Source organism: Lissotriton vulgaris, chromosome 1_1, assembly GCF_964263255.1.
Source record: "Lissotriton vulgaris chromosome 1_1, aLisVul1.2, whole genome shotgun sequence".
Taxonomy (NCBI): Eukaryota; Metazoa; Chordata; class Amphibia; order Caudata; family Salamandridae; genus Lissotriton; species Lissotriton vulgaris.
In genome coordinates, this window is record NC_141685.1 from 814,628,902 (window position 1) to 814,641,043 (window position 12,142).

General features: G+C 43.4%; 1 protein-coding gene across 1 annotated transcript in view; it reads right to left on the reverse strand.

The window, feature by feature from the left end:
• Window positions 1-12,142, reverse strand: part of COLGALT2 (collagen beta(1-O)galactosyltransferase 2) — a 256,817-nt gene that overhangs the window by 81,540 nt on the left and 163,135 nt on the right. The window contains exon 2 of the mRNA XM_086957029.1: window positions 3,653-3,763. Coding sequence (XP_086813155.1) covers window positions 3,653-3,763 — 111 coding nt within the window. The remainder of the gene's footprint in view (window positions 1-3,652; window positions 3,764-12,142) is intronic.

Sequence of the window (12,142 nt, forward strand, 5' to 3'; positions counted from 1 at the left end):
ACACCAGCAAAAACAGAGTCCAAACCGGGAGGGCAGAAAGCAAAAACTCTGCGGAAACACGCCAAAAGATGCCAAGTCTAACAACTAGTGTGCATGAGCATTACTCAGGGAAGCATGATGGGATCTTTAGCTCCCTTTCTTCTGTAGCGGGAAATGTGCTTGGAAGATTCACCCCTTCACGAGTTGCTTACAGCCCGGAGGCGAATAAACCGATCGTAGCTCTATCTGAAGACCCCATGGCCTCCTCCTAGAGGCTCGATAAATCAAGCATTTCACAGCTTTTGGAAAAATATAAGAAATATATTTTTAAATCTCATATAGAAAATGTGTAAAGGCTGCATATGTACATAGACAGCAAAAGTCCTACACACAGGTGATGTGCTGTAGTCCCTAATATACCAGTCTGGCTACCCTATAAAACATACTGGTTGTTGATGCTCACAATATTAATGCTTAGTATAAAAGCAAACTATCACCAGAAATAAGAGGACGTTGCTCAGCATGTGACTCCCCAACAGATTCACACTGTATATGTTTTTAACTACATTTTTTTGCCCCCAACACAGAATTCACCCAATCACATCTTCGAAAACTGATCTGCCTCATTCTGAAATGGGTCTCTTGGCACAGATCAGATCAGCTGCCGCCCTGCGGAGATAGGGGAAGGCCGTATTGGGGACAATAGGGTTCAAAGAATCATCTAGGTAAGGAGGCAAGCTCCAAACGGATTGCAAAAGTAAATGAAAAGCTTCCAGTGGATAGAGAGCTACATTTTGCAGTTCTGTACAGCAAGTAAACAGTAGCGGCTGCTGCCAGGAAGCAGCAGTGGGGCAGGGAGGAGGGAAGTGGGGAGAGGGGGTTTAAAAGACAAAAGAAAAAGATAATTTACCTGCCGGATGCTGCCTCTCCTCCGTCCGCTCTGTCCTCTTCCTGGCTTCTGTGTGAGCAGGAAGCACCCAGGCTCCCTTAAGCCAATCACAACGCTGCAATGCAGCGCTGTGATTGGTCTGGACGTTGTGGTTCGGCACTCAGACAGCAAATGGTAGCCTGGGCATGTTCTCCGCCTAGGATGTAATGCCCTGGGTGGAGAACATGCAAAGCGCGCTATTACGGCCCAAACAGTCATGAGCACTTAGAGAGTGCCACCACTCCCCCAACCCCCTACGCTGCCCAGCCCTGCTCAGCCTCAGCCCGCAAAACTGCCTCAGCACTGAAAAATAAAATGATAATAACCTCACATTATTAACATTTTATTTTTCCTTTAATACAGCGCAGAAAGGCAGTGGGGTGACGACACTCCTCCCCTGCAAGTGAACCCTCCTACCGTGTTAAGATCACAGGGGGAACGCCCAGAGCAGTGTAGGGCACTGCTTAGGACCAGGTGGGAAGATGCCTCTGTAAATACAATTAAAGGCCAAGAAGGAAAACTTGAACTAAATCCTGACATTAATAGGAAGTCGCTGAGCACATTTTCTGGATTCAAAGATTCTGTCTCTCTTCTTATGTCTACAACAAGCTGCACTGCTGCATTTTGGGATTGTAGTTACTACTCAACAGAGCACAAGTCAAGCCTGCATATAGAGCATTATCAAGGTCAAGGCAAGGTTTCATGGTATTCTGCACTACTAATGTTGGGGTATTCCCATCCAAAAGTGGCAAATGTGTCCTAGTTTGGCAAGTAAAATAATGCAGTTCTTGACCAGATTATCTGAACTGGGAGCCATAGTCATGTCAACATCAAACACGATACCCATGGTTTTAACTTTCAGAGCTCCCCTTGTGCAGGGGCATAGCTTCCATTCGTGCAGCAGATGCAGTGCATCCAGGGGCCTGAGGGGCCCTCTGAACCCTGATTATTGCTGTATTTCATAATTCAAACAGTAGCTAAACTAGGGCCTATGACAAACCGGCTAACTGATTACCCTTGTAAGTTTTCACAAATGACAACCGAGAAGGGGGTAATTACTTAATCCATCCTCCTAAAGTCAGTCCTTAACTGGAGGATGCAGAAGGGCGGTAGTGGTACTGTTGCCCCTTTTGCATAAAGTGTAAACCATCACGGGCCAGGCCGGTGTCTATGCAGAGATGCAACGCAGCTCATTCAGTGGGAGTGAGGCGGTCAGTGTCTGTACAGACACCAGATATTCCAGAATTGCAAAAAAAGATTTTTGTTGGTTAGGAACCTTCATAGTTAGGGAGATTTTTGGAGGTGCACAATCTAATGAGTTGTGGTGAACTAATGCAGTTTTTGCAACACAACGGGCCAGTTTCCTGAAGGCCAAAGGTCTGCTTTGGATCACATAGAGTGTGATACAATGCGAGAAGCAGTGCTTAATGTGAGCCCGTGGTTTCCGGTGCTGGGCACCCACTTAATTGATTTCCGGTGCCCAGCACCAGCACTTAATTGTCAACACTGCACTTATGACAGTCTGCCACACGATGGCGCTGCTGTTCTAATTTAGAGATGCGCAGAATAACGGTTGTTTATAAATACAATGTACCTTAAAAATTAATAATAACTGCCTCCCCAGCCATTTCTTTAGCTTTGGGGGGCTGAAATAATCTGAACTGTCGCACCTGCAGGCGACTGAGATGGGTAGTAGTTTTGGTGGCGATGACAGGGGCGATGGGTGGTGCAAGCTGCAGTGGCATCCCGGTCAGAGCCCTGGCACTTCATATTTTACAAATTAAGCACCAGAGTGAAAAAGTCATATGCTTATTTCCGATACTTCAACATTGTGTGCAAATGTTTAAGAATAGCTCTGGTGCAAGCACTGTTGCAGCCCCAGGCAAAATTATATTTTGTGCTCTTGGCACCGCCCTTCCAAGGAACAAGTCGATTGTTTACACCAACGTTTCCCAAACGGTGAGTCGGTCGCTAAGCCGATTTTTGGGGAGTCATAAGGTCCAAGCAATAAATAAAGATGCCTTTAAAATCTGCATTTATCTTGTCACATTCACTGTGCTTAAAAAGACAGTGGCCAAATGCCAGGCTATGTATTTCGCCAAATTGTTGCTTTTTTTTAACATGGGGATTGTTGTTTGCTAACTCCTTTCACTTTGCAGTCAAAGAAAGAACAGTAAAGTGAATTATGTGACAATCTTGCTAGGGGCGCAGGGTCAGTGAAAGGAAAGGCTGTAGGATGTCATTTTGTGTAACACAAACAAAATGTAAATATCTTTACATTTTCTGTACACATTCAACTGTTAGAAAAGCACACATAAAGCAAAATGGGATGGAAGCAAAGATTTTAATAAAATCAAAACAAATCAAGACACTTTCCTTGGTGATGCACACATGATGAATATGCACAGAAACCCAATTTCCATAAAGTATACTTGTGTGCAATACAGTTTTATCAGTAATACTTTATTTCTGTGCAAATTGTGTATCAATTTCAATGGAAAAAATGCTGTCTGTAAATGACAGTGCACTACCACGCAATGCTGTAGTTACATTTAAAAAATCACACGCCTCATGTCTATTAAAGCTACGTAGGTCACAAAAGTCTGTTCATCTAATAACTGGATTGTGGTTTTAAAACGTTTGGGAAGCACTGGTTTAGACCATGTGTGTCTGTCTGATGTCTTCCTGTGGTGATGTCATAAGGACGGCTTTGTTTAAGTCATGTGACCAGCTCTCCATACTCACCTGGGCTCCTCCATTGGTCTCCATTCCACAGAGTGGTACAGTTTCTGAACATTCTTGATCCACTCCTTTAGAACAGCCGTGGTGTTGTCAACGTTGTGATCGGTTGCTGCCCTGAAACCAACAAATGACTCAATTAATGCACGACAAAAGGGGTGCTCTGGTAACATGTGGCTTCTTATTCAGAGAATCAACTCAGGACACCACTCAGCATGCGATGAGGTTTAAAATGATGGTACCCGTTTTCAGACTCAGTTCTAACAGCATCATGAGCCACTTGCTATTGGCTCCATAAAATATGGAGCTCACAAGGCCAATAGAATTATGAAGTACAGGATGACCAAATTATGTGGTAGGGTAAATGCAAGTTATGTGCAGACTGCAGGGTCATTCTGTGGGAGAATTAGTTTGCTATTTTGCCACTTTAACACACATTAGTAATATCTGTCCAAAGGTTTCTCCTTAGAAGTACTATGGTAATGCTTAATACAGCAATCAGCAACCGAAAGTTGACCAGCTAATCTTTGAAAGCAATCTGATGCAGCGCAGCACCATGTGTGGCTCTTTCTTTAGTAGTTTTGATCTATTTGCAATAAAACAAGTCTATTTTTATCGACATTGTAAATTATGGAGCAAATAGTGGATAATGCGGTAAGCGTGGTAAATCTTTAATTATGTGGGAAATGATGTAGCTGCAGAATTGTATAAATGTGTTTGTCTGTTTCTGGCTGTCAATAAAAGCGCCGGGACACTCTATCGGAGTAGCCGTGCGCTATAAAAGACTACATTAACATAACATAACATAACATAACATAACATAATTGAGAGGAAGAGTCACACACTGAGTACAAGGCCAGACTGGCTGTAGCGGCCATCGAGTATTTCCTGTGAGGCTGGAAGGGTGACGGCTGGTTTTGCACCGGTGGGGGTTAGTTATATTACTGGGGGCTGGTTCTGCTGCAATAACGCCCCCCCTGTGACAAAAGCAGCAGTGCTTCACACTTGCACCCTTCCGCCCGCAGCACCCCCCCCCCCCCCCCCTCACCACCCCCGCCCCAATGGGTGTTGGTTCGACAAAATTGCCAGGGCTCCTTTGGGTTCCCAGTCCAGCCCTGACTGAGTTCCCACCTCTGCTGCTTCTTTTTATAAACTTAACAACAGGTCTCCCGCTCACACAAATTACCTTTGTAAATAATTCACCAAAAGACAACTACAAAAGTTCTATCCTCACTGTGAAAACTGACAAAAATAAAAGATCATAAATATTAAAGCTCGGGTCCCTTGCAAGCCATTGACAGACCGTCCATCACTATGAATAGACTAGTCAAGCCTCACAAACAGCATCACTCATGACTAGGCTTAAGCATCTGCCTCTTTGCTTTAAAGCTCCTGTCGCCTAGACACAATTCAGTACCAGCAATTGATGGCCATAGCAATTGTGGACCTGAGCCTCTGGAACCATTCCAAAGACCCAAATACAACAGCCATTTTACAATAATCAGAAAATTATTCTTGTCATTGAGCCAAAGCAGAGTCAGGCGGTACCAGACACTGAGGGGCGTGTTTATGACGTTGTGCCGCAGCACAGCAAGTCACCTTGCTGTGCTGCGCTACGTCACAGAGAAAGGGCAGAAATGCACTGTATTTATCCCAATATGACGCATTCCTGTCCTTTCCCCAGTGTTAACGCACAATGGGCTGCCTAGGGCCAAAGCATACACCCTTGCACCATTGTGCAAGAGTGCCACCATTGCATGCAGGATTGTTTTTGAGCAGGAAAGGGACCTTATGGCACAAAAGCAATCCTGAGAAGCATATCAGTCTATCTACTGCAGCACATATAGGAAGAGGATGTTACAAGCAGAAATAAATATGATTCTCCCTGTTACGCCACCCCTAAGAAGGCGTATCTTTCTGGTCATTCCCAGGTCTAACAGGCCTACCAGTTCTGGTAAATCTTGGAATGCATCAAAAACCATGCGCGCTGCGTGGGAATACTCACACAATGCCCATGGACAAAGTAACACAACACAGCGATTTGCGCTGCGTTGCATTACTCCAGATGTATGGAGCCACTCCGGGCCATGCAAAGTGGCCTTTTGTGTCGTCATTAATCACATTTTGGACTTGCGTTGCTCTCACGTTGTATGGTGAAAGAGCGATGCAACTCCTCTCGTAAATATGTCGCCTGAATCTGTGCTTAATAAGTACAAATATAAGCAAAGGGACCCAAAGGTTTTCTTAGGAGCCCTTTGCCACTGAATGACAACGTTTCAGAATACACAGAATATCTAGTCTGGATTTCACATCAAGCCTCTTTCTTCCGCCATCTTCCACTTCCTGTCTCTTTATCTCACTCATTTTCATCATTGCTCTTTCCCCATTTTCCGTTCATTTTCTCCCACCTTCTTTCTCCATCTCACTTCGTCAAAGTCAGATGATTAAAAATATGCCCTGGTCTCCAAAGATGAGTGCCGGTGACAACCATCTGCAACAACCGGCACAAATTAAACACTGCACTAAATTCTTCTGTGAAGCATTACTTGCACAAAAAACTTCACTTCATCCACAGTAAAATAATAAAGAAAATTGTACAGAGCATACTCATCACTGGTTTGTCTCTTGCCTTTTCAGGTGCTATTACGACCCAACTGGATCATGTTTATCTTTATTGGTTCTCATCAACCATGGCTGCAAAAGTTCTATTGTGGTCTTACCAAGGCCTTACAGCCTGCCCATTGATTATAATATTTGGCTCTATTCACTCCCATTTGCTTGCTTCTTATTCAGTTATTGGCCTTACTATTCTTCTGTTTGTCCATCCCATGGAGCATTGCCTCTTTATCATCCTTTTGTTTGGCTCACCTATATGCTTCTACAACTCACTTTCTAGGGAACTACTTTTTTCATTTTGGTTAAGTGCTCCAGGAAGGACAGTGCATGTGTTTTCCAGTTCATTCCCTCATGCGCTTCTCCAACTGCCCGCACTCCGTGTTGCTCTCGCACTCATTTTCTGCTCAGTCTCTCATGTACTTCTCTCCCACCAACCCCCCCCCCCCCCATACCCTAATGCTTTGTGGAGCTCTTTCCCTTCCATGCTTCTCCCTCACTCACACGTTGCTATCTGCCTCGTGTGCCATTTTCCCCTCCAGACTTTATTTATGTTTTATTCACCACCGACTATCCTTTGTTTCCCCCACCTACTCCTCCATTGCCCCCCACCCCACTGTCCTTTTTAAAAATATATATAATTGCGTATTTTTTTTTTTTAGGGACAAGCAGTAAATTGCTGCCAGCCCCTCTCTGCCTTGAAGAAAAGCACGTTCTCGCTAGTTACATTTAGTTATCTTTTTTTATTTACCAATCCGTCACAGACCAGCAAATGGGGAAAAAGCGCCCCCCCCCCCCCATCATTTTGTAGACATGCTTGCGTGGTGTGGTGGTGCATGCATGCTCGAGGCTGATTATGCAGTCACGTGCTTGCATCATCATGTATACGTGCGCCTACGAAACGATGCAGAAGCAGGCGCATCAACCTCGTTCTTTCGCTTTTTATTTTGTCTGACGCTGCGCACAACAATAAAAAAAAATGCTTTGTGCCAATGCTGTACAACATTTGCAAACTGCCTCGGCATTCGGCAAAGCCACAAATGCGAAAACTGCGAGACCTATTGGCTTTGCCAATGTTTGTTAATTTTGAAAGACTAAAGGACTGATTTGGCCTGGCAGGTTTACGCATAGAACTCTCAGACTCAAGGGTCTCAATCCACTGAGATATCGCAGCATAATGAAACCATGATGTTACTTTTATTTGAGTCCAGACTGCAGGATATTTTGGAAACTTGGTCTATCTAGTCAATCGTTAATCTTCCTTGTCTATACTTTCTCATCAATGTTGTATTAATTGTAACCACATGGTGGCGATGTTGGGCTTATTTTGTCGGTCATCGCAGAACTGACCCAGTGAGGCTGAAACAGAACTTGTGTCAAACGGTTTAATTTTGTAATGTTCTCAATTGTTTATGTAACGTGTATACTAGATGCCATATCTGTACCTCAGAAGGCAACGCATGATAGACACCCATCTCATTACACCGATCCCCTCGCATCGCATTACTTCCGTCTCCTCAAATCACATTACATCTGTATCCCGCGGTACATAAGTTACACCTGTAACCTGACATCTTCCACTTCCCACCTTATTAAGGTACAGACATCATAATGGTCCTAACAGCGATGCTGTGAAATACTAACTGTATACATATCGGATTAAGGTATCTCCATCATGACACATTGATCAATTCTGTGAGCATAAGGGGAGGAGAGAGAAAATACAAGAAAGAAAGAAAAATGTGTGCAAACAATTCAGATTTTATTTAGACATTCCTAGTATATACATATGTTATAATACAATGGTTGCTCCATTGTGTGCAAAGAAGGTGCTCAAAGAGGTGCTCGTGTAAAAGTGATGGAAGAAGAAAATTCATATACAGAAACATCCAGTAAAATCAACTGTGCTCTAAGGCCACTGCAGCGAGAATGTCAGTTAGATGACTAAACTCAAATCCATCAAAAAGAGGTGGCTGTCCTGCTCAATGCACTGCCTCTGTGTAGAAATGTATATTCCATCCAATCCAGGCTAAAGAAGTAGGTTGTCGACGTTTCGACCCGAAGGTGGGAGCTGCAGTTCGAACCTTAACTGGGGTCTTCATCAGGACAGACAAGAAAGGATGGGGTTGCGCACTGTCCTTTCTCAGCATGGAATGACAACTTGTATCGGGAGGCAAGGGTTCTTCGTCTGGAGGGAAAACCCATCTGAATTCTGGATATACATTCAATGGACTGCTCGAGTGCGGCCTTAAGGTAGGATTTCTTACGAGTTCAGTGTCAGAAAGCAGAATTAATCTGTTCATTTCAGGGTGGTAGAGCCCCTTCTGTGAGTATCAGCAAGTGGGCTCTGGAGAGATGCAAAGTTTCACTGTCTCCCACCTTATTGCATCAATCGCCTCACATGTCATTGAAACGGCCACCTTAGAAATCCTTGCATCATTCACCTCACAGATCCATACAGCATTCACCTCACATTTCCTTACACCACACTCCTCGCATCTCATTGCAAAAGTCATCTCACACACAATGACCTCCCTTTCCGTACATTTCATTAGAGACGCTTCTCACTTCATTGCCTCAATCTGTTGCAGAGCCCTAGCGCCGTTGTTACACATACACAACTCACAATGTGTGCCGGTGCCCTCCTATGGGGCCGAAATACGGGATCCTCAATTTCCCAGGTTGAGGGAAATCTTTTTTGCAGGAAACTCGTCTGTCCTATTATCTTCCTCCCATTTTATTTGCCATGAGGAGCTAGGATTAAACTAGTGAGCAATAGACTTATGCTCGAACGTTATAATTACCTAAACCACAGGAGAAAAAGAAGCATAGAAATGCTGAAACCTACCATTGCAGTTTATTTGCAGTTGATTTCGGAAACACCTCAAGTCATTATGTTTTTTAGTGCTAGGGCCCGATGAGAACGCTCTCTATTAGTCCAATTTCGGGAAGATACAATTAAATATATGCTCGGCTTCCCGTTAGGTTTTCAGAGTAGCCTCGAATTCACTTTGTGTCCATGCAATGCTATGTCAGGGCAATCCGAGTTAAATTTGTATTTTTTTTGTCGTTTTTATAGAAATTTTACTAAATGTTTTAGCTCCTTTTATGAAGTCTAGAAATCTGAGTGACTGTATCCAGGTTTTATCATTTTCTACAGAATCTATCTGATAAGGAGACGAGTTTGACGTAAATTCTTTGTTAAGGGCAGCTGTTCGTTCACGAGGTACAATGCGTCCGGATTAATGCCTTTTAGTTGTAACATTTTATCTTCCTATGTTTAAAATGACTGCATGCAGTTATTTATGTACATATGTGGGCATATGTGAAATTGAACTGTACTATACATTCACTTTTTAATGATGCTTGCACTTTTATGGCTGCTCCGCAACCGAATAAAGTTTGTTTTGCCTTTTGAATTTGACCTTAGTCACATCACATCTCATTACATCAGGAACCTCATATCTCATTGCATTGTTTATTTCACAACTCCTTACATCAGTCACTTCACAGCCGATCACACCTGAACTGTCACATCACATTCTATCATTAATCTCGCATCTCATTACGAGTCACAGCTCATCTAATTGCTACTTTCACTTCAAAACTCATTCAATAATGAACATCCCTTTTATTGCATCAGTCAACTCACATCTCATGGTCTCTTTTCAAAAATCACCTTATATCTAATTCTGTCAGACACCTTATATCTCATCCCCTCAATTCTCAGAGTATTCAAACACATTTTTTCAATTTACCACATTTCATTACTTCATAAATGTCACATCTCACTACCTCAGACGCCCGCTTACATCATTACAGCGGTCACCTTACACCGCTTGATTGGTCTAGGTCTCCCCTCTCTTTAGCCCGTCTACAGTGCTTTTAGCCGCTTCATAGTATGGCTTCTAGCCTGTGCTTATTCCTCAGAGGCCCTGGGCATTACAAACAGTTGTTACTACTTCAATTTAGGAGAACCCAGTTTGCTGACTTGTGATCTTAAGAAACCAAATATTGCAGTCAGAATCCTGACATAAATATCGTGCCCTAAAAAAAGTTTACAAAAATATCGCCTCATTGGAGTTAATAGTAGAAAATCTACACACTATTTTGGTTAACTGTATTGAGGCCACGCTATTTATGTCATATGGTATTAAGTTATAGGTAGTCACAAAAGAGGAGAATTGGGGAAGTAGTCCCAGAGCACTTCTCTCAATTAACATGGAGTAAGCCAGGAAACTCCAATAAGCAGCATAGTTAGCCTGCCTAATTAAGGTAAATGCACGAGACAGGCTAAAGTTAGTGAGTGGTGTGCCCTACTTTTTAGGGTGTAAAGCCCTCGCCCACCCTGGGTTGGCATGCTTCATCACAGGGCACGCTCCTCACTCATTTCAGTTAGGCATGGGTGAGCTCAATAGAATGGGTGAGGGAGCACTTCATGTTGAGATCTGCTCTTACCCTATTACTGTAAAGGACATGAGAGATTAAAGCCAAGCGAAAAAAGTGTAAAGTTACCCAGAGTAAGGCAATTGACCTGATTGAAGTCTCCTCATGGCATGTCTAAAAACAACAAAAAGATAGGAGTAAGAATGTTAATCCTGTGCATCAGGCCTACATGTTTCAGCCCACTCAATCACGCCCTGAAGGGGTCTGCGCCGTTTGCCTGGACCAAAAATTCCCTCGATTAATCTGTCTGCGGGACTAGATATTGTCCCTATGACTGGTCTGTGGGAAAGTGATGTGAAAATAATCAAGAAATATACAAAACTATATGGTCACAAATGAAAGTGGGAGGGTATTCTTCCTGCATCAAATAACATTTTCCAAAAAGGAGCATCTTCTACTCAGGACTGGAGGAACGAGTTATATTAGAGATCCATTTTGGAGATCAGACCTTCATCACACCTACAGTATACTTTACCATACATCCTTGTCAATATTATACAGACAATATTGTTGTATATGATATTCGGGCACACCGCTCAAAGGGACTTCTTTCGCGTCGATCACTACCATACCTATACCTGAACAGGATGGATACATGCAGTGCCTGAATGCCCAATGCTTTGGAGCGGGGGTATCCCCTTGCACCCCTGGGGGGTATTTATATCCGAATCCCACACAGAAGTTCTGAAGGGAGTGCACTAGTGATGGCAGCTGCTTCCCTCTGCCCCATTGTGTATAATAACATACCAGGCAGGATTCTTCCTTGTTGCGGGCTGAGTACTAATCTTAGATAACAGCATCTCAAGTTTACTTGTTGCTACTTCCTAGGTGGAACTTGAGACCGTCCTCCTAGTTTCCTGCCAATCAAGTGAGTCTTGATCTGGTTCCACAGTTGCAAATACTCTTCTTCCCACGCGTCACTGTATGTAGTGTTCTCATGCTTCTCTCAGTGCAACGGGCACATGATATCCACCCACATAAATGGGGACCCCATCACTCATATAGTTCATCAGTATAACAAACAATGTTCTATACGTCTCGGGCTAGTGTGACCCTGTGCCACTGACATAGTAAAGCACCTACAGGTGGATTTATGTGTCAGGACACACAGTTGCTTTGCCTCAGATTGTGGAGCCCTGAAAGTGGCTATGGGCAGTAATGCAGGCTCAAATACACAACATGTATAACTCTTCACAATATAATAGAGATAATATTCTGGCGACATTTCACAAGCGCTAATTTGATAAAAAAATATATAATAATAAGTGCAGGGCTAAATAGTGTTCTTGGGGCCCGCTGCCAGTGCTGCCGCACGCCGACGTTGTATAATACCAAGGTTTCCCATTTTTTAAGCCACCTCATGCCACCCAACAATTCCCGGCTCTTTACCGCCATCTAAAAGGTTGTTTTTTTCATTCCTTTTTCCCCATTTATCGC